Source organism: Jaculus jaculus, chromosome 9 (genome assembly GCF_020740685.1).
Source record: "Jaculus jaculus isolate mJacJac1 chromosome 9, mJacJac1.mat.Y.cur, whole genome shotgun sequence".
NCBI classification, from domain to species: domain Eukaryota; kingdom Metazoa; phylum Chordata; class Mammalia; order Rodentia; family Dipodidae; genus Jaculus; species Jaculus jaculus.
The window spans coordinates 115,020,646-115,041,104 of NC_059110.1; the positions used below are offsets into that span (position 1 = coordinate 115,020,646).

At 45.9% G+C, this 20,459-nt stretch overlaps 1 protein-coding gene across 1 annotated transcript; it reads right to left on the bottom strand.

Annotated features, from left to right (window-relative positions):
* Positions 1 to 300: 300 nt before the first annotated feature.
* On the bottom strand, positions 301 to 20,459 carry Becn1 (beclin 1). The gene is made up of 12 exons (XM_004655338.2): positions 20,320 to 20,459; positions 19,927 to 20,055; positions 17,724 to 17,791; positions 13,113 to 13,171; positions 11,059 to 11,149; positions 10,838 to 10,974; positions 10,515 to 10,709; positions 8,500 to 8,646; positions 5,807 to 5,956; positions 4,180 to 4,240; positions 3,261 to 3,403; positions 301 to 1,086 (listed from the first exon to the last, which is right to left on the bottom strand). The coding sequence occupies exons 2-12, from the start codon at positions 20,051 to 20,053 to the stop codon at positions 918 to 920; spliced, it is 1,347 nt and encodes a 448-aa protein (XP_004655395.2). The 5' UTR covers positions 20,054 to 20,055; positions 20,320 to 20,459; the 3' UTR covers positions 301 to 917.

A 20,459-nucleotide genomic window follows, 5' to 3' on the forward strand; every position in this document is an offset into this window, starting at 1 on the left:
AAGGAACACTAGACCTAAGTAAGTATTAAACAGGGTCTTAAAAATAGACTATCTGAGCCAGGCATGGTGGCATACGCTTTTAATCCCAGCACTTGGGAGGCAGAGGTAGGAGTTCGAGGAGTTCGAGGCCACCATTCCAGGTCAGTCTGGGGCCTGGGCTAGAGTGAAACCCTATCCTAAAAAAAAAAAACAAAAAACCATCTGATGTTTCAGCTGAATTTTCATGTAATGATACTTGATCTCAGTTCTTCCAGAATACAAAAAGTACTCTACTTTAAAAACTCATCAGTACACTCTGGGTAGTTAACAGACTGTAGCAAATCTTTTATTACAAATAATTAAATCTCTCCATAATGTCTCAAACAGTATTAAACACCATTTCATAACTCTACTACATAGCAGAGTCGGCATTCAGTACTAGAACCTTGTGAAGGGTTAAATCGAGTTTGTGATCACATCACATGGTGACCAGGCAAAGCTTCAATGTTTTTGTCCTATTTTGTCCAACTGTGCGTCTCAAACATACCATCTCAGAGGAGACAAAAGTTTCTATTCATATTTTAAGTGCAGGAAGTTGAAAGACAAAATTCAGTGAAAACATATCAATCTCAACTCAGTTTACAAAAAACAAACAAACAAATCCTTAAATTAGTTATTTTCAGGGAAGAGAGGGAAAGAAAGGCATGGGGTTCAGAGTCAAAACTATGACAAGGGCTGTTAGCTATACATGGCATGTTATAGCTCTGGAAACTGTCATATGATATTTTAAAATAAAGTGACTTTTGTGGATTTTGTGTCTTTTGGTACTGTAAACATATGGTTTAATATTACTCAAATTTAACTTAAAGCATTTTTTCCCCAGACAAAACAAAATTTAAAGCCTTTAAGGTAAACATCCCTCTAAGGAATAAAGTAAGTCATTTGTTATAAAATTGTGAAGATACCCAAGCAAGACCCCACTTAAGATTCGTCAGCATGAATTTGAGAGCTTTTGTCCACTGTTCCTCAGAGTTAAACTGGGTTTTGATGGAATAGGAGCCGCCGCTGCCTCCTGTGTCTTCAATCTTGCCTTTCTCCACATCCATCCTGCAGATGGACACAGCAGAACTCATTAGTAACAGATGCGAGTTAAGTCAATTCAGGCAGGGATATGATCGTGGGACCATTCATGTCATTTTATCTAATAAAGAATGCTTGGCGAGGAATGGTAGTGTATTTTGGATTTGCTTGAAAGCCCAAAATCAAGAAGGCTGTCACAAGAGCCTCATTGCCATTGTGGAGTACAGGGACAAGATATACACCAAACAAATGAGAAGTCTAGAGCAGGGGTTGAGTAAGGGTTACAACGTTACAGCATTCCTCTCTGTTCTTGTAGGCAGAAGAAACGAAATGCTTTGTTTGAGGGGCAAGAAGAACCTCAGCCTTACTCTTCAAGACAGGCTATCACAAAAAGGTAGCACAGGCTGGCCTCAAGCTCATGTTCTTTCTTCCTCAGCCCCGAGTCTTGGGATTACAAGTGTGTGCCACCACACCTGGTTCTCAACCTTTCTATTTTTTATTCTTCTTTTTGGGGGAGAGGAGGGGTTGATGTAGGGTCTCACTCTAGCCCAGGCTGACCTGAAATTCACTACATAGTCTCAGGGTGGCCTTGAACTCATGACCATCATCCTACCTCTGCCTCCTGAGCGCTGGGATTAAAGGTGTGCATCACCATGCCCGGCTTTCTTTTTTATTCTCTTATCTCATTTTCTTTTTTTAAGAGAATGGGTGTGTTAGGGCCTGCAGCCACTGTAAATGAACTCCAGATGCATGTGCCACCTTGTGCATCTGGCTTATGTGGGCACTGGGGAATTGAAACTGGGTCTTTAGGCTATGCAGGCAAGCTAAGCCATCTCTCCAGTCCCCCCACCTCCTTTTTTTTTTTTAGTTTTTTGAGGCAGGGTCTCACTCTGGTCCAGGCTGACCTGGTATTCATTATGTTGTCTCGGGCTGACCTTGACCTCACAGTGATCCTCCTACCTCTGCCTCTGAGTGCTGAGATTAAATGCTTGTGCCACCACATCTGGCTCAACCTTACTCTCCACCCCCATCCCCTAAGGTAGGGTCTCACTCTAGCACAGGCTGACCTGGAATTCACTATGTAGTCTCAGGGTGGCCTTGAACTCACGGTGATCCTCCTACCTCTGCCTCCTGAGTGCTGGGATTAAAGGCATATGCCACTACGCCCGGCTCAACCTTACTCTTAAACCATGGTTTCTCTATATCACTGGGCTGCTATACTCTGACCAACAGACACATTCTTGTGTATTTCCAAAGGTTAGTGAAAATTCTCTTGAAATTGGAAAGCAGGTTTGAGCTCTGTGCCAAGAAAATCTCCCAAACCACCTAAGACAACATTCTTTTATTCCACAACCAGGTGGTCACATTCTGTCCTGTTTGCAGTATTGAACTGGTCTTAGCCCATCTGTGTGCTATGATTTCCTTCCTCCCTTTCTTCCTTCTTTTTCTTTCTTTCTTTTTTTTTTTTTTTTTTTTTGTTTGTTTTTTCAAGAAGGTAGGGTTTTGCTCTAGCCCAGGCTGACCTGGAATTTATTATTTATACTCAGGGTGGCCTTGAACTCTCAGCAATCCTCCTATCTCTGCCCCCCCCCCCCCCGCCCAAGTGCTAGATCTAAAGGTGTGTGCCACCATGCCTGGCTTATTTGAGAGACAGAAAAAGGGAGGGGGGGGGGGAGAAAGAGAGAGAGACTCCAGACGCATGTGCCACCAAGTGCATCTGGTTACATGGGTACTGGGGAATTGAACCTAGGTCCTTAGGTTTTGCAGGCAAGTGCCTTAACCACATTTTTTTCCCTCTCACTATTTTTATGGACTGACTCCATTTTTTGTTATTGTTGTTTGTTTTTGTTTTTTGAGGTAGGGTCTCACTCTAGCCCAGGCTGACCTGGAATTCACTCTGTAGTCACAGGGGCCTTGAACTCACAGCGATTCCTACCTCGATTCCTACCTCTGCCTCCCGAGTGCTGGGATTAAAGGCATGCAACTACCACGCCTGGTTTTTGTTTTTGTTTTTGAGTTGTTTTTTGAGGTAGGGTTTCATTATAACCCAGGCTGACCTGGAAGTCTTAGGCTTGGCCTCAAACCCGGCCTCCCAAGTGCTGGGATTAAAGGCGTGGCTGCCTGGTTCTGCCTCCATTCTTACTATCCCTTCAATTACATTTAATTTGGTACAAATTCACTTATCACTGGGAGATACTGACCTGTAAGGAAGACAAAATCGTGTCTCGCCTTTCTCTACCTCTTCTTTGAACTGTTGCACACAGTCGAGGAAAGCTACCATTGCATGGTCAAATTTGTTGTCCCAGAAAAACCGCAACCCTCCAGAACAGTATAGCGGCAGCTCCTATCCAAGGAGAGAGAGGTGATATGAGTGTGGCATGGATACCAGATCCTTCCCAGTCCTGTCAATTTCTCAAGCTGGTTCTGTCTGTATCCACTGGGGATGAGTATCACAGATGAACTCAGTCCTCTGGAACCCTGAACAACTACTACAGGCATGGGGCAAGTACACCTAGAGCAGTTTCCTTAGTAATGGGAATGCACTGAACCTCCCAGGAATTCTTTCTCCATCCTCAGATATGTGTTCTCTGATCTGCCAAGATCCTTTCTCAACAAGATATAAAAACATAATTTTTTCCTGCAAGCCCCAAAGAGCTAAGCCTGAACAAACTGTTGGCTATTTATGAATTAACTCACTTTGAGAAAATAAGTGAGTAATACATGACATTAAAAAAAACAAAACAACCACCTAAATCCTGGTGTGGAGGTGCACACTCTTAATCCCAGCAACAGGAGGCAGGGGTAGGAGGATAACTTTCAGTTTGAGGTTAGCCTGGGACTACAGAATGAGCTCCAAGTCAGCATGTGCTAGAGTGAGACACTACCTTGCAAAAAACAAACAAAATAATAACAATAAAGACAGACAACAACAGCAACAACAAAAACACCCTAAAGCCTTCTGTTTACGTAGCCCACCATCAGTGCCGAGGACTGAACATAGGGCCCCGTGGACTCTGAGCACGCTCTACTGGTGAGCTGCACCCCAGCGCCAAATGAAACGATTTTGTTAGGCGGTGAAAGAGCTCTACAACCCAGTGAAAACGGGGCCTCCCAGAATACCTTAGATCTGTCTGTCAGAGACTCCAGATAGGAATGATTTCCATAGGGAACAAGTCGATACCTAAAAATGGAGAAGTGGATGAAAATGGATATATGAGACTACTGCAAACCAGTGCCTCCCCCTTTTTTCTTTTAAGACCCAGTGTCATGTAGCCCAGAATTATCTGAGAATAACCTTGAACTCCTGATCCTCTCGCCTTCAACTCCTGATGCTTGGATTATAGGCAATGTGCCACCACACTTGGTTTATGTAGTGCTGGGAATTAATTGCAGGACTTCATGCATGCTAAGCAAGCACTCTACCAACTGAGCTACATTCCCAGCTGTGCATCCATCTTTTCCAAGGACTTTAATTATCCCAAGCCCTCCCCCAACTCCCATAGAGTTCATGTTTAAAAAACTTTAGTTATTGAAAAAAATGGGCTAGAGAGAGTTCAGTGGTTAAAGGCATTTGCCTGCAAAGCTTGCTGCCCTGGGTTTGATTCCTTAGTATAGATGCACAAAGTAGCATATGTGTCTGGAGTTTGCTTACAATGGCAAGAGCCTGGCATATGCTCACTCTAAGTAAATTTAAAAAAAGAAAGAAAGAAAGAAAAGAATAATTCAGGCATGGCAGTATATGCCTTTAGTCTCAGCACTTGTGGGTGGAGGGGATGAGGTAGGAAGACTGCCAGGAGTTCAAGGCCAGCATGGGGCTACAGACTGAGTTCCAGGTCAGCCTGGGCTAGAATAAAAGCCTGCCTTGAAAATAAAAAATTATTAAGAAAAAAAATTATAGTTATTTTATAGCTGTATAGGGCTCTTTCATGGACTAATGAAAGTTTTGGAATTTTTTTTTTTTTTTTTTTTTTTGAGAAAAGGTATTTTGTAGCCCAGGTTGACTTAGAACTTGTGATCTTCCTGCTTCAGCCTCTCCAGTGCTGGGATTACAGATGTGTGCCACCATGCCCAGTATTTCTGATTTCTATCTTAAAAGCAAAACCTGGGCTGGAAAGATGGCTCAGCTGTTAAAAGTGTTTGCTTACAAAGCATGATGGCCTGGGTTCAATTCCTTAGTACCTACATAAAGCCAGATGCACAAAGAGGTGCATGTGTCTGGAGTTTATTTATAATGGCAAGAGGACCTGGTACACCTGTTCTCGTTCTCTGTTTCTATCACTCTCTGTGCATGCCAACAAAAAAGGGAGAGGGGCTGGAGAGATGGCTTAGAGGTTAAGACACTTGTGTGCGAAGCCTAAGGAAGCAGGTTTGATTCTCCAGGACCCACATAAGCTAGATGCCTGTTGTGATGCATGAGTATGGAGTTCATATGCAGTGGCTAGAGGCCCTTGTGTACCCATTCTCTCTATTTGCCTCCCCCTCTCAAATTATATACATAAAATACACACAAAAGTAAAACGTCAAACTTTCTTAAGAACAGTAAGGTTTTAGAGACTGATGCTTGAGTCACGTAGTCTGATGATGAAACCACTTAGCAAAGAGCCTTGTGGTGAAGGAGACCCAGGTGCAGATTGAAGCCTCCAGCATGGGAAATTTTGGCTGCTGGCTGGAAGGGCCTCTGCCAGTGGAGAGCAGCATAAGGAGGACGAGGTGAATTCTGTGCAAGGCGGAAGAGAGTGGTTCTTACCTCTGAAATTTCAGACCCATCTTATTGGCCAGAGCATGGAGCAGCAATACTGTCTGACCCCAAGCAGCATTGATCTCATTCCATTCCACAGGAACACTGGGCAATCGACCCAGTCTGAAGTTATTGATTGTGCCAAACTGTCCACTGTGCCTGCAGAGAAGGCAAGAGAGCACAGGGTAAATAAAACAATTACTAAACACTGAAAGTTCCTATTCACCCAAACCCAGAAAAAAAAAAAAAAAAAAAAAATCTCTTCTATCCTCAGATTTATATGTTCAAGCTCTACTTGGCATTTTATTTTTACTTTTCAAGGTAGGGTCTCATTCTAGCCCAGGGTGACCTGGATAGAGTCCTAGGCTGACCTCAAATTCACGGCAATCCTCCTACCTCTGTCTCCCCAGTGCTGGGATTGCAGGCATGCACCACCATGCCCAGCCTGCTTGGCATATTAAATGCAGAACTTGAGGCAATATGTTTCCTCTGCTGCTCAGATGCCAAAGCAGAAGCCTGAGTGTCATCTTTGAATACTCTCTGCTCCTTCCTGAGAAAGCCACCAAGCTCCACAGATTGTGCCTCCATCTCCCTTGATTTTTAAATTTTATTTATTCAGGCATTTGCAAGCAAAGAAAGAGAGAGGGGTCATGGGTGTACAGGGGCCTCTTGCTGCTGCAAAGGAACTCCAGATGTATATGCCACTTTGTGTATCTGGCTTTACAGGGGTACTGGGGAATTGAACCTGGGCCTACCGACTTTAAAAGCAAATGCCTCTAACTACTGAGCCATCTCACTAGCCCATGCCTCCATCTCTTAACTGTCTACTTCTCTTCAGTGCTACTACTCTTTTCCCTGTTTACTTTCTACCAACAAATCCCCTTGACCTTTGGGTCATCTGTGAATGACAGGAACAGCTATTCTTCACAAATGCAAAAACTGAAACACTTAGCCAGGTATGGTGGCATAAGCCTTTAATCCCTTCATTCAGCAGGCAGAGGTAGAAGGATCACTGTGAGTTCAAGGGCAGCCTGAGACCACATAGTAAATTTCAGACCAGCCTGGGCTAGAGCGAGACCCTACCTTGAAAGCCAAAAAAAAAAAAAAAAAAAAAAAAAAAAAGCAGGGCATGGTGGTGCATGCCTTTAATCCCAACACTCAGGAAGCAGAGATAGAGAGATAGGAGGTTCGCCATGAGTTTAAGGCCATCCTAAGACTACATGGTGAATTCCAGGTCAGCCTGGACTAGAGTGAGACACTACCTTGAAAATCCAAAAACAACAAAAATAAACAAATACACTTAGGTCACTTCCCTGCCTAAAATGTCTTCAATTATTCCCTCTGCCTTTTGGATCAACTCCACCCCCTTAATGAGACCTACAAGGTCCTCAGGAACTAGTAACTCTCCAGTTTCATATCCAGTCACTCACCCTTTTATGCTCCATCTTCAGTCACAATAAGCTCCTTTCAGTTCTCTGAATTCACCACTCTTTGCACATGATGTTCTCTCTGGCAAGAACAACTCCCTCTCTGTAGACATTTACTTCACCTCTCAGCTTAAACGTCAACCTTCTCTGGGGGAAATTTTCCATGCAGCCTCCCCAAAGTGGGAAAAGTACCCTTAGGTATTCCCACAGCACCCTGGGTCTACCATGACTATACTGTATAACACTCATCTAATTTTTTTTTTTTTGGGGGGGGTGGTTTTGAGGTAGAGTCTCACTCTAGCCCATTCACGCCTGGAATTCACTATGTACTCTCAGGGTGGCCTCAAACTCAGTGATCCTCCTACCTCTGCCACCCGAATGCTGGGATTAAAAGTGTGCGCCACCACGCCTGGCTCATCTATTTTTTTTTTTTTAATCCATTCTTCCATTAGACTATTAGTAACTGGAAGGTAGACTGTACACTTTTTGCTGTAGCCTCTGGGAGTTTTGTACACTTCCTACCTAGCACACACTAGGCATTCAACAGTTACAAATTAAAAGAATAAAACAACAAATTAATTGATACGTGAACGAGCCTAGGGTTAAGTCAGCACCCTTGGGCTGGACAGATGGCTTAGCGGTTAAGGCACTTGCCAGCAAAGTCAAAAGACCCAGATTGGATTCCCCAGTGCCCACATACAGCCAGAAGCACAGGGTGGCACATGTGTCTGGAGTTCATTTGCAATGACTAAAGGCCCTAGTGGGCCCATTCTCACACGCTCCCTCTCTCAAATAAAAAAAGGGCTAGAGAGGTGGCTTAGTGGTTAAGGCATTTGCCTGCAAAGCCAAACGGTCCTGGTTCGATTCTCCAGGACCCACATAAGCCAGATGCACACGGGGATGCATGCATCTGGAGTTCGTCTGCAGTGGCTGGAGGCCCCAGCATGCACATTCTCTCTCTCTCTCAAATAAGTACAATATATTTTAAAAATAAATAAGTTAAATTAAGAAGGCAGCGCCCAACAGCTGACCAGGTTATGTGTGGTGGGAGGACTCATGTGCTCCTCCTTCCTTGGGTGGACGGTTATCATCATCCAGCTCTAGAACTGTACTCCCCACTGTGCCTACCCTGTCACAGGGAACAACAGAAACCTGGGCGGGGCGAAGATGACATACATTCTGTTGTCAGGGAAGCAGTCACCCTGCCGTGGCGGCCAACAGCTACGATACAGATCTGAAGTGCTCCCCAGAAGTGCCCCCGCAAGCCCTCATTACCAGATGTGGAAGGTCGCGTTGAAGACGTTGGTTTTCTTCAGCTTGTCCAGCTGTATCTGGGCATACCGCATCTGGTTTTCTACACTCTTCAGCTCATCATCCAGCTCCAGCTGTTGTCTCTTAAATTCACTGTACTCCTTCTGATACCTATGGCAGCCGAGGGGCCAAAGTGAGCTATCAGTGTGGAGGGCTGCAGCTTCTTGCCCACCACACCTCCAAGAGGCCTGCTCCAGTGAGCACTTACCCAACTCTCCATGCCTGACATCACTTCCCTTGGAGATGAATACCTATGCCTTAGCTTTTTTTCTTAATGATATTTTGGGGCTGGAGAGATGGCTTAGTAGTTAAGGTGCTTGCCTGTGAAGCCTAAGGACACAAGTTCAATTTCCCAGAATCCACATACCCCAGATGCATCACGGTGGTACATGTGTCTGGAATTTGTTTGCAGTGGCTAGAGATCCTGGCATGCCTATTCTCTCTGTCTCTCTCTCACATAAATAAAAACAAAATATTAAAAAGAACACTGACTTGCAGAGGTAGGAGGATTGCTGAGAGTTCGAGGCCACCCTGAGACTACATAGTGAATTCCAGGTCAGCCTGAGCCAGAGTGAGACCCTACCTTGAAAAACCAAAAAAAAAATTTTATTTATTGTGAGCAGAGAGAGACAGACAGAGACACACACACACACACACACACACACACACACACACACACAGAATGGGTGTGCCAGGACCCCTTGCCAATGGAAATAAAATTAAGATGCGTGTGCCACTTTGTATATCTGGCTTTACATGGCTACTGGAGAATCAAACCTGGACTGGTGTCAGGCTTTGCAAGCAAGTGCCATTAATTGCTATGCCATCTCTCCAGCCCAATGCCTTATCTGTTCTGTCTAGGAGGCACAAAAACACTAAGGATTCTGAACTAGGACAAAAACAATCTCTCCTATATTTCTTTTTTTTTTTTTGAGGTAGAGTCTCACTCTGGTCCAGGCTGACCTGGAGTTAACTCTGTAGTCTCAGGGTGGCCTTGAACTCACGGCAATCCTCCTACCTCTGCTTCCTTATATCTCTTTTTTGACAGAGAGAGAGGGAGTCAGATAGAGAGACAGAGTGTGTGTATGGGTACAACAGGGCCTCTAGCCACTGTAAATGAAGTCCAGATGCATATGCCACCTTGTGCATCTGGCTATATGGGTACTGGGGAACCAAACCCTGGTCCTTAGGCTTCACAGGCAAGTGCCTTAACTGCTAAGCCATCTCTCCAGTCCCCTCTTATATATATATTTTTTTCTTTTTCAGAAGTGAGGTAAATAAGTGGGTTCTTCCATGAATTGATCATAATTGGCCTTTGTAACTTTTTTTTTTTTTCCTGAGGTAGGGTCTCACTCTAGCTCAGGCTGACCTGGAATTCACTATGGAGACTCAGGGTGGCCTTGAACTCATGGCGATCCTCCTACCACTGCCTCCTGAGTGCTGGGATCAAAGGTGTGTGCCACCACCCCTGGCTTATAATTTTAATTCTATACACTATTATCATTTAAGCAGTCAGTATACATTATTTCCAGTGAAACTTGCGATACCACTCTGTGACAAAGTCAACTTTCTCCCTTTTTCCAACTTTAATGTGGATATGGTATCTCTTCCACTAGATAGAGGGTTCTCTCGTGTCACGAAGACTCATGAAATTTTGGAGCTGGGAGAGAACACACGTAACTAGCATATTCATCGGTCCAGGTGGTAGGACAAAATAGCTTCCCTTTCCTTCCAGGAGAACACCAAGACTCGAGGGCCCTGGTGCCAGCCCTCTACTTAACCCTGTGTTCTCCTGCTCCTGCTGAGTCCTTATCTACAACTTCCCAGCAATCCTCCCTGACCAGGGCCAGGAAGCGACAGGTAGGATGTGAAGCACACAGGCTGCTGACTGACAGCTGACCCACTCAGACACACTGTCCTGGAAACCACAGCCCCTCCTGGACGTAGTGAGGGAGGCAGAAGAGCAGGGTGACACTCACTGAGCTTCCTCCTGGTCCAGTCTCTCGGCCTCAGCCTGGACCTTCTCCAGGTTCTCTGCCACTACCTTGCGGTTCTTTTCCACATCTTCTAGCTCCTGGATCAGCCTCTCCTCTTCTAATGCCAACTCCTTGAGCTCTCTCTGTAGCTGTTCACTGTCATCTTCACTCATCTGCTCCAGGATCTCTAAGCAGCGCCTGCCAAGGGAGCAAGTGGAGTATACTTACTAGACAGCAGGGTCATCTGTGTGCCTGAGGGAAGCACAGCTCTTGGGTCAGGGCCAAGCAGTGTCCTAGTCCCAGTCCCAGACCCCAGAGGGACTTACTTGTAGTTCTGACACTCATTTTCAGTAACATTGAGCTGAGTGTCCAGCTGGTCTAAAAGAGTATCAGTGCATTCCTCACACAGTGGGTGATCCACATCTGTCTGGCCTGACATGATGTCAAAAAGGTCGCCAGTAACCTGGAAAAATGAGTGAAGGTAGGTATGCTACCTGTCCAGCCATCTCCTGTACTACTTCTTGACAGTGAAATGAGGCTGACTTGCCTTGAGCCTTCTGCTGAGGTTTTCCATGGTGCCACCATCCGATGCCTCCCCGATCAGAGTGAAGCTGTTAGCACTTTCTGTAGACATCATCCTGTAGACAGCCCCCCGCCCACGGGCCACATGAGGGAGCAGAGAGGCCTCCTCCACTTACTGTGCTGCCAGTGGTAGAGACTCTCAAGCACTGGCTGAGGGGCCTCAGGGTGCATACCCACTCCTAGCCCCACTGACCAAGGGTACCTCTCTCCCAAGGGAAGACCATGCTTGTCTTCCACAGGGGCACTTAGCATAAGATTGGCCTGGATGGACTAAGAAGGTAGAGGAAGCATCAAAAATTGATATGTGGGCTGAAGAGATGGCTCAGTGTTTCAGGGGCTTGCCAATAAAGCCTAATGGCTGGAGTTTGATTCCCCAGTACCCATGTAAAGCTAGATGCACAAAGTGGTATGTGCATCTGCAGGTCATTTGCAGAAGTTAGAGGCCCTGGTACACCCATTCTCTTTCTCTTTCTCTTTCTCTTTCTCTCTCTCTCTCTCTCTCTCTCTCCCTCCCTCCCTCCCTCCCTCCCTCCCTGCCTCCCTCCCTCTCTCTCTCTGACAGGTGTGGTGATACATGCCTTTAATCCCAGCACTTAGGAGATCAAGGTCGGAGGATCCCTGAAAATTCAAAGCCAGTCTGAGACTACATAGTGAATTAACTCCAGGTCAGACTGAACTAGAGCAAGACCCTACCTCCAAAAATAAAAAGACGGGCGTGGTGGTGCACGCCTTTAATCCCAGCACTCAGGAGGCAGAAGTAGGAGGATCGCCATGAGTTCAAGGCCACCCTGAGACTACAGAGTGAATTCCAGGTCAGCCTGAGCTACAGTGAGACCCTTCCTTGAGAAAAACAAACAAATAAATAAATAAAATAAAAATTGATATGTAAGCTGGGCGTGTACACCTTTAGTCCCAGCACTCGGGAGGCAGAGCCAGGAGGATAACACTGAGTTTGAGGCCAACCTGGGATTAGAGAGTGAGTGCCAAGTTGGCCTAGGCTAGAATGAGACCCTACCTTGAAGAAAAATAAATAAATTAATTAATTAATAAAAATGTATATGTGGGCTGGAGAGATGGCTTAGCGGTTAAGCGCTTGCCTGTGAAGCCTAAGGAGCCCAGTTCGAGGCTCGGTTCCCCAGGTCCCACATTAGCCAGATGCACAAGGGGGTGCACGTGTCTGGAGTTCATTTGCAGAGGCTGGAAGCCCTGGCACGCCCATTCTCTCTCTCTCCCCCTCTATCTGTCTTTCTCTCTGTGTCTGTCGCTCTCATATAAATAAATAAAAAATTTAAAAAAATGTATATGTATGTGGCTAGCATAAAGGAAGGAGACTCAGCCAGGTGTGGTGGTGCACACAAAATAAATAAAATAAAAATTGCAATGGAATTTCAAACGGGAAAGTGTGGGGGTGGGGAGGGAGGGAATTACCATGGGATATATTTTATAATCATGGAAAATGTTAATAAAAAATTAAAAAAAAAAAGAAAAAAAAATTGCTATGTAAGCTGGGTGTACACCTTTAGTCCCAGCACTCAGTAGGCAGAGGTAGGAGGATCACATGAATTCGAGGCCACCCTGAGACTACACAGTGAATTCCAGGCCAGCCTGGGATAGAGTGAGACCCTACCTCAAAAAAAAAGGAAGGAGACTCAAGACTATTTTTAGTATTATGTCCTTGGGCAGCAACCTTTAGCTGCTGCATCATGGGAGCTGAGAACCTGAACATCTAAATCTGCTATATGAAAACTTCTCAAGAACCCATCTCAGTCAATCACTCCTTCAACACTTCTCATGTCTTCATCATTAGAGCTATTATCCCTTCCCACTGCATGAATGCCCACAAAAACCTCAGTTAACACCAAAAGGTCATGGGCCAGGTATCAGGAATCTCTTCTAAAAGAGCCAAAAGTCTAGATGATGGTTCATCTCTACCACCCAATTCCAGGTGTTAATTCCCAGGTTCAACTAAAATTCTTCTGGCACTTGACAAGGGACAGGGGACTGAGGAATAGTAAGCACCTGGCTGGGGGAATGAATCTGCGAGAGACACCATCCTGGCGAGTTTCAATAAACGGTTCCTGGGAAAGAAATGAAGAGGGCATTAGAATTCTGGTGGCTTAAGGTGGAATCTATTTCACAAATGGCTTCAGAACTAGTTGGCTTTATTCTTCATTTATGATTACATGACTGGATAAACCAGAGACTTCAGAAATGGATATTTCTAAGCCAGTCTTTGTATATAATAGACTAAGAAAGTACCTATGGCACAGACAACTTCCAATTCCCATTTCATTACTTTTTTGGGGGGGGAGCGGAGAATAGCATTTCTGAAGTATGATATACTAAGTTTATGGTTAAATTTCAGTTTTTAACATTATCTTATTCATTTTTATGAGAGAAGGAGGGAGGGAGAGAGAGAGAGGTTGAGAAAGAGAGAGAATGGGCATGCCAGGGCATCTAGCCACTGCAAACAAACTTCAGACGCATGCACCATCTTGCATATCTGGCTTTACATGGGTACTGGAAATTCAAACTCAGGTCCTTAAGCTTTGCAGGCAGGTACCTTAACCACTGAGCAACCTCTCCATTCCCATCCCCCAATTTACTTTTTTGTTTATTTTTCAAGGTAGGGCCTCATTCTAACCTGTGCTGACCTGTAATTCACCATGTAGTCTCAAGGTGGCCTGAAGCTCATGGCAATCCACCAACCTCTGGCCCCGTGTTCTGGGATTGAAGGTGTGTGTCACCACACCCAGTCTTATTTTTTATTTTTGGAAATTTTTATTTATTTGCAAGCAGAAAGAGAAAGAGTGGGTGTGCCAGGGTCTCTTGCCACTGCAAAAAAACTTCAGAAGCATGTACCATTTTGTGCATCTGGTTTTATATGTGTACTGGGGAATTGAACCCGGGCCATCAGGCTTTGTAAACAAGTGCCTTTAACCACTGAGCCATCTCCCCAACCTCCATTAAATTTAAAAAAAAAAATTATTTATTTATTTGACAGAGAAAGAGAAACTGGGCGAGCCAGGGCCTCCAGCCACTGAAAATAAACTCCAGACACATGTGCCCCCTTGTGCATCTAGTTAATGTGGGTCCTGGGGAATTGGGCCTGGGTCCTTTGGCTTTGCGGGCAAATGCTTTAACCACTAAACCATCTCTCCAGCCCTCTTTTTTTGGGTGGGGGTAGGGTTTCACTCTAGCCTAGGCTGCCCTGCAAACAAACTCCAGACATATACACCCCTTTGTGTATCTATCCTTATGTTGGCACTGGGGAATTGAACCTAGGCTACCAGGCTTTGAAAGCAAGTGCCTTTAACTGCTAAGCCATATCTCCAGCACTTATGGTCAGATTTACATTTTCTCAATATTTATCAATTAGGGATGGGAGGATGTACATCAGTGTACAAGGAGAACAGCAGACCAGGCTACAATGAAGACTACCATAGCATACAGCAGGTAGCTTTCTTTTTCCTTCTTTTTTCGAAAGAAACCAAGTTTACTTAGTACACTTCAAAGAAGGCAGTGTAGCCAGGCGCGGTACACACCTATAATCCCAGAACTCAGGAGGTGGAGGTAGGAGGATCACTGAGATACATACTTAACTCAGGTCAGCCTGGGCTAGAGTAAGACCTACCTCAAAAAAAAGAAAAGAAAAAAGGCAGTGTGAGGCTAGGGAATTGGCATTGGCATGTAAGTTTGAGGACTTGAGTTCAGATCTCCAGCTCCCATGTAAATGCCAGGCCGGTGTAGTGACCACCTGCAATCACAGCCCTGGGGCAAGTTGTCTAGCTACAGAAGCTGAATCAGAGAACTCAGGGTTCAAGTGAGAGAGACCCTGGCTCAACAGATCAGGAACCAAGGCAGGGAGGCACCCAGCGGCAGTCTCTGGTCTACACACACACACACACACACACACACACACACGCACACACACATACACACAGATGCACGTTTGTGGCCACATGATTGTGAACACACACACCCCACATACACACACAAAAAGAAAGAAAAAGCAAGCAAGCGGTGGGCATACCAGTAAAAAACTTCCTGCTGGGCTGGAGAAATGGCTTAGCAGTTAAGGTGTTTGCCTGAAAAGCCAAAGGACCTTGGTTCTATTCCCCAGGACCCTGGTAACCCAGATGCACAAGGGGGCACATGTGTCTGGAGTTCGTTTGCAATGGCTGGAGGCCCTGGCGTGCCCATTCTCTCTCTCCCTCTCTCTGCCTCTTTCTTTTTCTCTTTCTCAAATAAATAAAGTAAGAAAAAAAAAACTGCCTGCCCATGCTTTCAGTATTTTTAGAAAATGTACATGTTCAACATCTTATGACATTACTGACTTCAGATACTTGCATTATCATTTTTCTATGAAGGGTCTCACTGTAGCCCAAGCTGGCCTGGAATTCACTATGTGGTCTCAGGGTGGACTCAAACTCAGTGATCCTCCTAACTCTGCTTCCAGTGTGCTGGGATTAAAGGCGTTTGCCACCACGCTTGGCTGCTTGCTTCTTTTTCATCTTTACAGATTTTTTTCTGACTGTACATCTTACATTGCCTGAAGAGAATGTGGCCAAAATTAACAGCCCCTAATCACTTGAGATCAACCTTCCCCAGTACAGACAGCAGAGATGGATAAATACCCCAGCTGACCTGTTACTTAGTCAGGATTAGTCTTGGCATGAACTCAGTGACCTCTCCTGAGACGCTGCTCCCCAGGAATGATGAGCACAAGGTGCCCACAGGGGTTCGTTACTGGCCCAACTGTGTTCTCTTTCCTGGCTTTCCTCTCTTTCCCATCTCACGTTCCTGGTTTCTACTATAGTTTTCTGGGATCCTCTCTCAATAAACAATTTATACTTAAAACAACTAACCCCAATGACCATGGTAGCACACACCTTTAACTGCAGCACTCAGGAGGCAGAGGTAGGAGGATCACCATGAGTTTGAGGTCACCCTGAGACAACAAAGTGAATTCCAGGTCAGCCTGGACTAGAGGGAGACCCTACCTCAAAACAAAACAAAAAAAAAGTTCTCTAACACCGATGATTTTTATGTTTGCTTGTTTTGGTGTTTTTGAGGTAGGGTCTCCCTCTAGCCCAGGCTGACCTGGAATTCCCTATGCAGACTCAGGGTGGCCATGAACTCATGGCAATCCTCTTACCTCTGCCTCCCAAAGGGGTGTGCCATGCTCAGCTCCACTAATCAATCATCTCTTCTATTTAAGGTAATCATACTACTCACTGTCCAAAACAAGCACTTTTGTGAATGGAAAGGAGTGGAACTGGTACAAATCAGGAATGCTCTGGGACATCTGAATAGACAGGTCACCCATCTCCTATAATCCCATTTTATTTTGAAACAGTCCCACTCTGTAGCCCAGGCTGGCCTGGAACTCACAGCAACCTTTGCACCCTGGCCACCACCACACCAGACTAAAGGCATGTTTTAATGGATGCCTACTCAGTCACCCCTTGACTTGAGGTATACCTCTGTACCTCCAGTGATCCAATGGACAGGTCATATTTTTTTTTCTATTATTATTTTCTTTGATTTTTCAAGGTAGGGTCTCACTGTAGCCCAGGTTGACCTGGAACTCACTCTGTAGTTCCAGGTTGGCCTCAAACTCACAGCAACCCTTCTACCTCTGCTTCCCGAGTGCTGGGATTAAAGGTGTGCACCACCAAGCTGGAGAGATGGCTTAGTGGTTAAGCGCTTGCCTGTGAAGCCTAAGGACCCTAGTTCGAGGCTCGGTTCTCCAGGACCCACATTAGCCAGATGCACAAGGGGGTGCACGCATCTGGGCCCTTGGGCGTCCATTCTTTCTCTGCCTTTGTCTGCTACTCAAATAAATAAATAAATAAAAATAAACAAAAAATATCTTTAAAAAGAAGGTGTGCAACCCCATACCTGGCCTATTTTTTTTAAGTTTTTTTTTTTTCCCTCCCTCCCTCCTTCCTTCTTTCCACCCAGAGATGGCAAATGAACTCAGGGCCTTGCACATGCTGGGCAAGCACTCTACCTGTGCTACAACCCTAGCCCTTGATACATCTTTTTGTTTAGTTTTGTTTTTGAGGTGGGGTCTCACTCTGTAGCCCAGGCTGGCCTAGAATTCACTATGTAGTCTCACGCTGGCCTCAAACTCACAGCAATCCTCCTACCTCTGCCTCCTGAGTGCTGGGATTAAAGGCATGTGCCACCACACCTGGATGTTTTACTTTTTAACATAAAATTTGTGTTTTTTGGAGACAGAGTCTCATTTTAGCAGCTGAGGATGGCCTTGAACCCACAGTGATCCTCCTACTTCAGCCTCTCAAGTGCTGGGATTAAAAGACGAGTGCCACTATACTGGCTTTTATTTTATTTTACTTTTGAGACAAAGTCTCACTATGTAGCCCAGGTTGGTCTCCAATTGGTGGTCCTCCTGCCTCAGCCTCCCAAGTGCTGGAATTACAAGTGTGTGCCACCATGCTTGGCTGAAATATCACTTGTAAATCACTCTTTATTCACTCCTGAAGTCTGGGAACCCTAGTATCTCGCAGACCAAGTACCCGGTCTGCATTCCTGTGTTTTTATGTCAATATCAAATCTCCCATTTAACACAGGTACTGCGTGAGCAAGGAACACTTCTTTTACCTCTCCTGGGTTCGTTTCTTCCTCTTGGGTCTCTCCTGGCTTCGCCTGGGCTGTGGCAAGCAATGGTGCTAAGGGCAAGGAAAATCCCAAGTCAGAATCAGTCTTATCAAAGCAGGAGTTCGAATGAAGGCTTGGGGTAAGAATCTGAAATAGAGCTGGGGTGTTGGCTCAGCGACTAAAGGTGTTTGCTTGCAAAGCCTGTTGGCCTGGGGTCCAATTACCCAATATCCACCAGAGACTACATAGTGAATTCCAGGTCAGCCTGGGCTAGAATGATACCCTACCTTGAAAAGAAAAAAAAAAGTTTTTTTTTTAATTTGCAAGGAAAGAGAGGGAGAGAGACAATAGGTGCCTCAGGGCTTCTTGTCACTGCAAACAAATTCCAGATGTATGCACCCCTTTGTGTATCTGAAGTTGTGTACTGAAGTTACAGTGATCTTCATGCCTGGCTTTAAAAACATTTTTAAAGATATTTATCTATTTGAGAGCGACAGAAGGGGGGAAGAGAGAGAGAGGGAGGGAGGGAGGGAGGGGGACAGGGAGAATGGGCGCACCAGGGCCTCCAGCCGCTGCAAACAAACTCCAGATGCGTGCACCCCCTTGTGCATCTGGCTAACATGGGTCCTGGGGAATGGAGCCTCGAACCAGGATCCTTAGGCTTCACAGACAAGCACTCTCTCCAGCCCATCTTTTTTTGTTTTGAGGTAGGGTCTCACTCTAGCCCCAGTTGACCTGGAATTCACTATGTAGTCTAGGGTGGTCTTGAACTCACAGCACTCACCTACCTCTGCCTCCCGAGTGGTGGAGTTCAAGGTCTGTAACACCATGCCTGGCTAAAAACAATTGTTTTTTCTTTTCTCTCTTTCTCTCTTTTTTTTGGTTTTACAAGGTAGGTTCTCATTCTAGCCCAGGCGGACCTGGAATTCACTATGTAGTCTCAGGGTAGCCTTGAACTCAAAGAAATCTTCCTACCTCTGCCTCCCAAGCGCTGGGATTAAAGGCCCAGCCATCTTGAAACTTTAAAAAAATATTTTTTTAGTTATTTATTTGCAAGGGAGAGAAAGGGAAAGAATGAGCATGCCAGGGCCTTCAACCGCTGCTGCAAAAGAACTCCAGATATGTGTGCCACTTTGTGCATCTGGCTTTTCGTGGGCACTGGGGAATCGAACTCGGGGTCATTAGCCTTTGCAGGCAAGCAACTTAACTGGTAAGCCATCTCTCCAGCCCTCTTGAAACTTTTAACGTTCTATTTCTCCATTTAGCTGGACTTCAGAAAAGTCAATTAACCTCTCTGAATCTCAGTTCTTCACCTGCAAAATGATGCAAGAATAGCACTTTTCCACAGGAATATATATAAACACACACACACATTTTTTTGGGGGGGGGTATGTAGAATCATACACCACTCTACCTTAGGCTGACCTGGAATTCACTAGGTAGTTTCAGGCTGGCCTCAAACTCACAGTGATTCTCCTACTTCAGCCTCCCAAGTGCTGGGATTAAAAGTGTGTGTTACCACACCTGGCATTTATTTATTTATTTGCGAAAGAGAGAGGGAGGAGGAGGGGGAAGGAAAGAGAATGGGTGTGCAAGGGTCTTCAGCCACAGCAAACAAACTCCAAAGATAGGTACCACTGTGTGTGCATGTGGGCTGCTAATGTGGGTCCTGGGGAATCAAACCTGAGTCCTTTGGCTTTGCAGGCAAACGCCTTAACTGCTAAGCCATCTCTCCAGCTCCATATTTTTGTTTTTTGATGCAGGGTCTCACTCTACAGCCCAGGCTGACCTCAACATTTGTGGCAATCCGCCCTCAGCCACCAGAGGGATTCCAGGTGTGAGCCCCGTGCCTGGTTCAGAGAGATTGTTGCAGAGACTTAGTGAAGTCACAAGTGTAATGCACATGGTAGTGGCTAGTCCTCAAGAAGTTCTGTTTGTCATTAGATATGCACATTCCTTAATCCTTTACTTTGGGAGCAGGAAAAAAGAAGGACTTTTTTTTTTTTTGGTTACAGGAGACACAAAATCACACTATATTAGTGTTCCTGTATGTTCCCGGTTAGTAAAGAGAACCAGAGATAGTGTGACTTTCCTAGATTCACACGGCGACCCCAGGCAGTGTCCACAGATAGCCACAAGGCCCACGTGTCCAATGGTGTCCACTTTCCACATTCTTGACCACCCCCTTTCCACGGGTTTCGCTGACCTGTGAGCTCCTGGATGGTGACCCGGTCCAGGATCTTGAAGCTCGTGTCCAGTTTCAGAGGCTGGCTACAGCGCTGGCACACGAAGCTCACCTGCATGGTGCTGCTGGACGTCTTAGACCCCTCCATGCCTGTGGCAGTGGAGAGAAGACGGGGTTAGGGAGACTCGGCGCCCTTGAACCTCCGGCCTGGGGCTATCTGCCTGTCTGGTGGTGGTGGTGAGGGGGAAATGCCGGGCTCGCCGTTCCCTCCGGGCAGGTACGATGCCAGGCGGACCCGCTTCCGGGCCAGCGCCGTACTGAGACCGTTTAGGCGCTCGGGCCAGGCAAGGGGCAGCGACAGCGACCATGGGGGCTCCCGTCTAAAGTCCCAGTTCAGCCCCCAACGCTCTTCACCTCAGGGCCCCGGAGCCCGCCACGCAGGCGCGCTCTACCGCGGGGGCGCCGTGGCCTCGGGTCCGCCCGGGACCGAGACCTCCAGAACTGCCATCGCCCAGTCCTCAGCTACTTCCCGGTCGGCCAGCGGAAGACTTCCG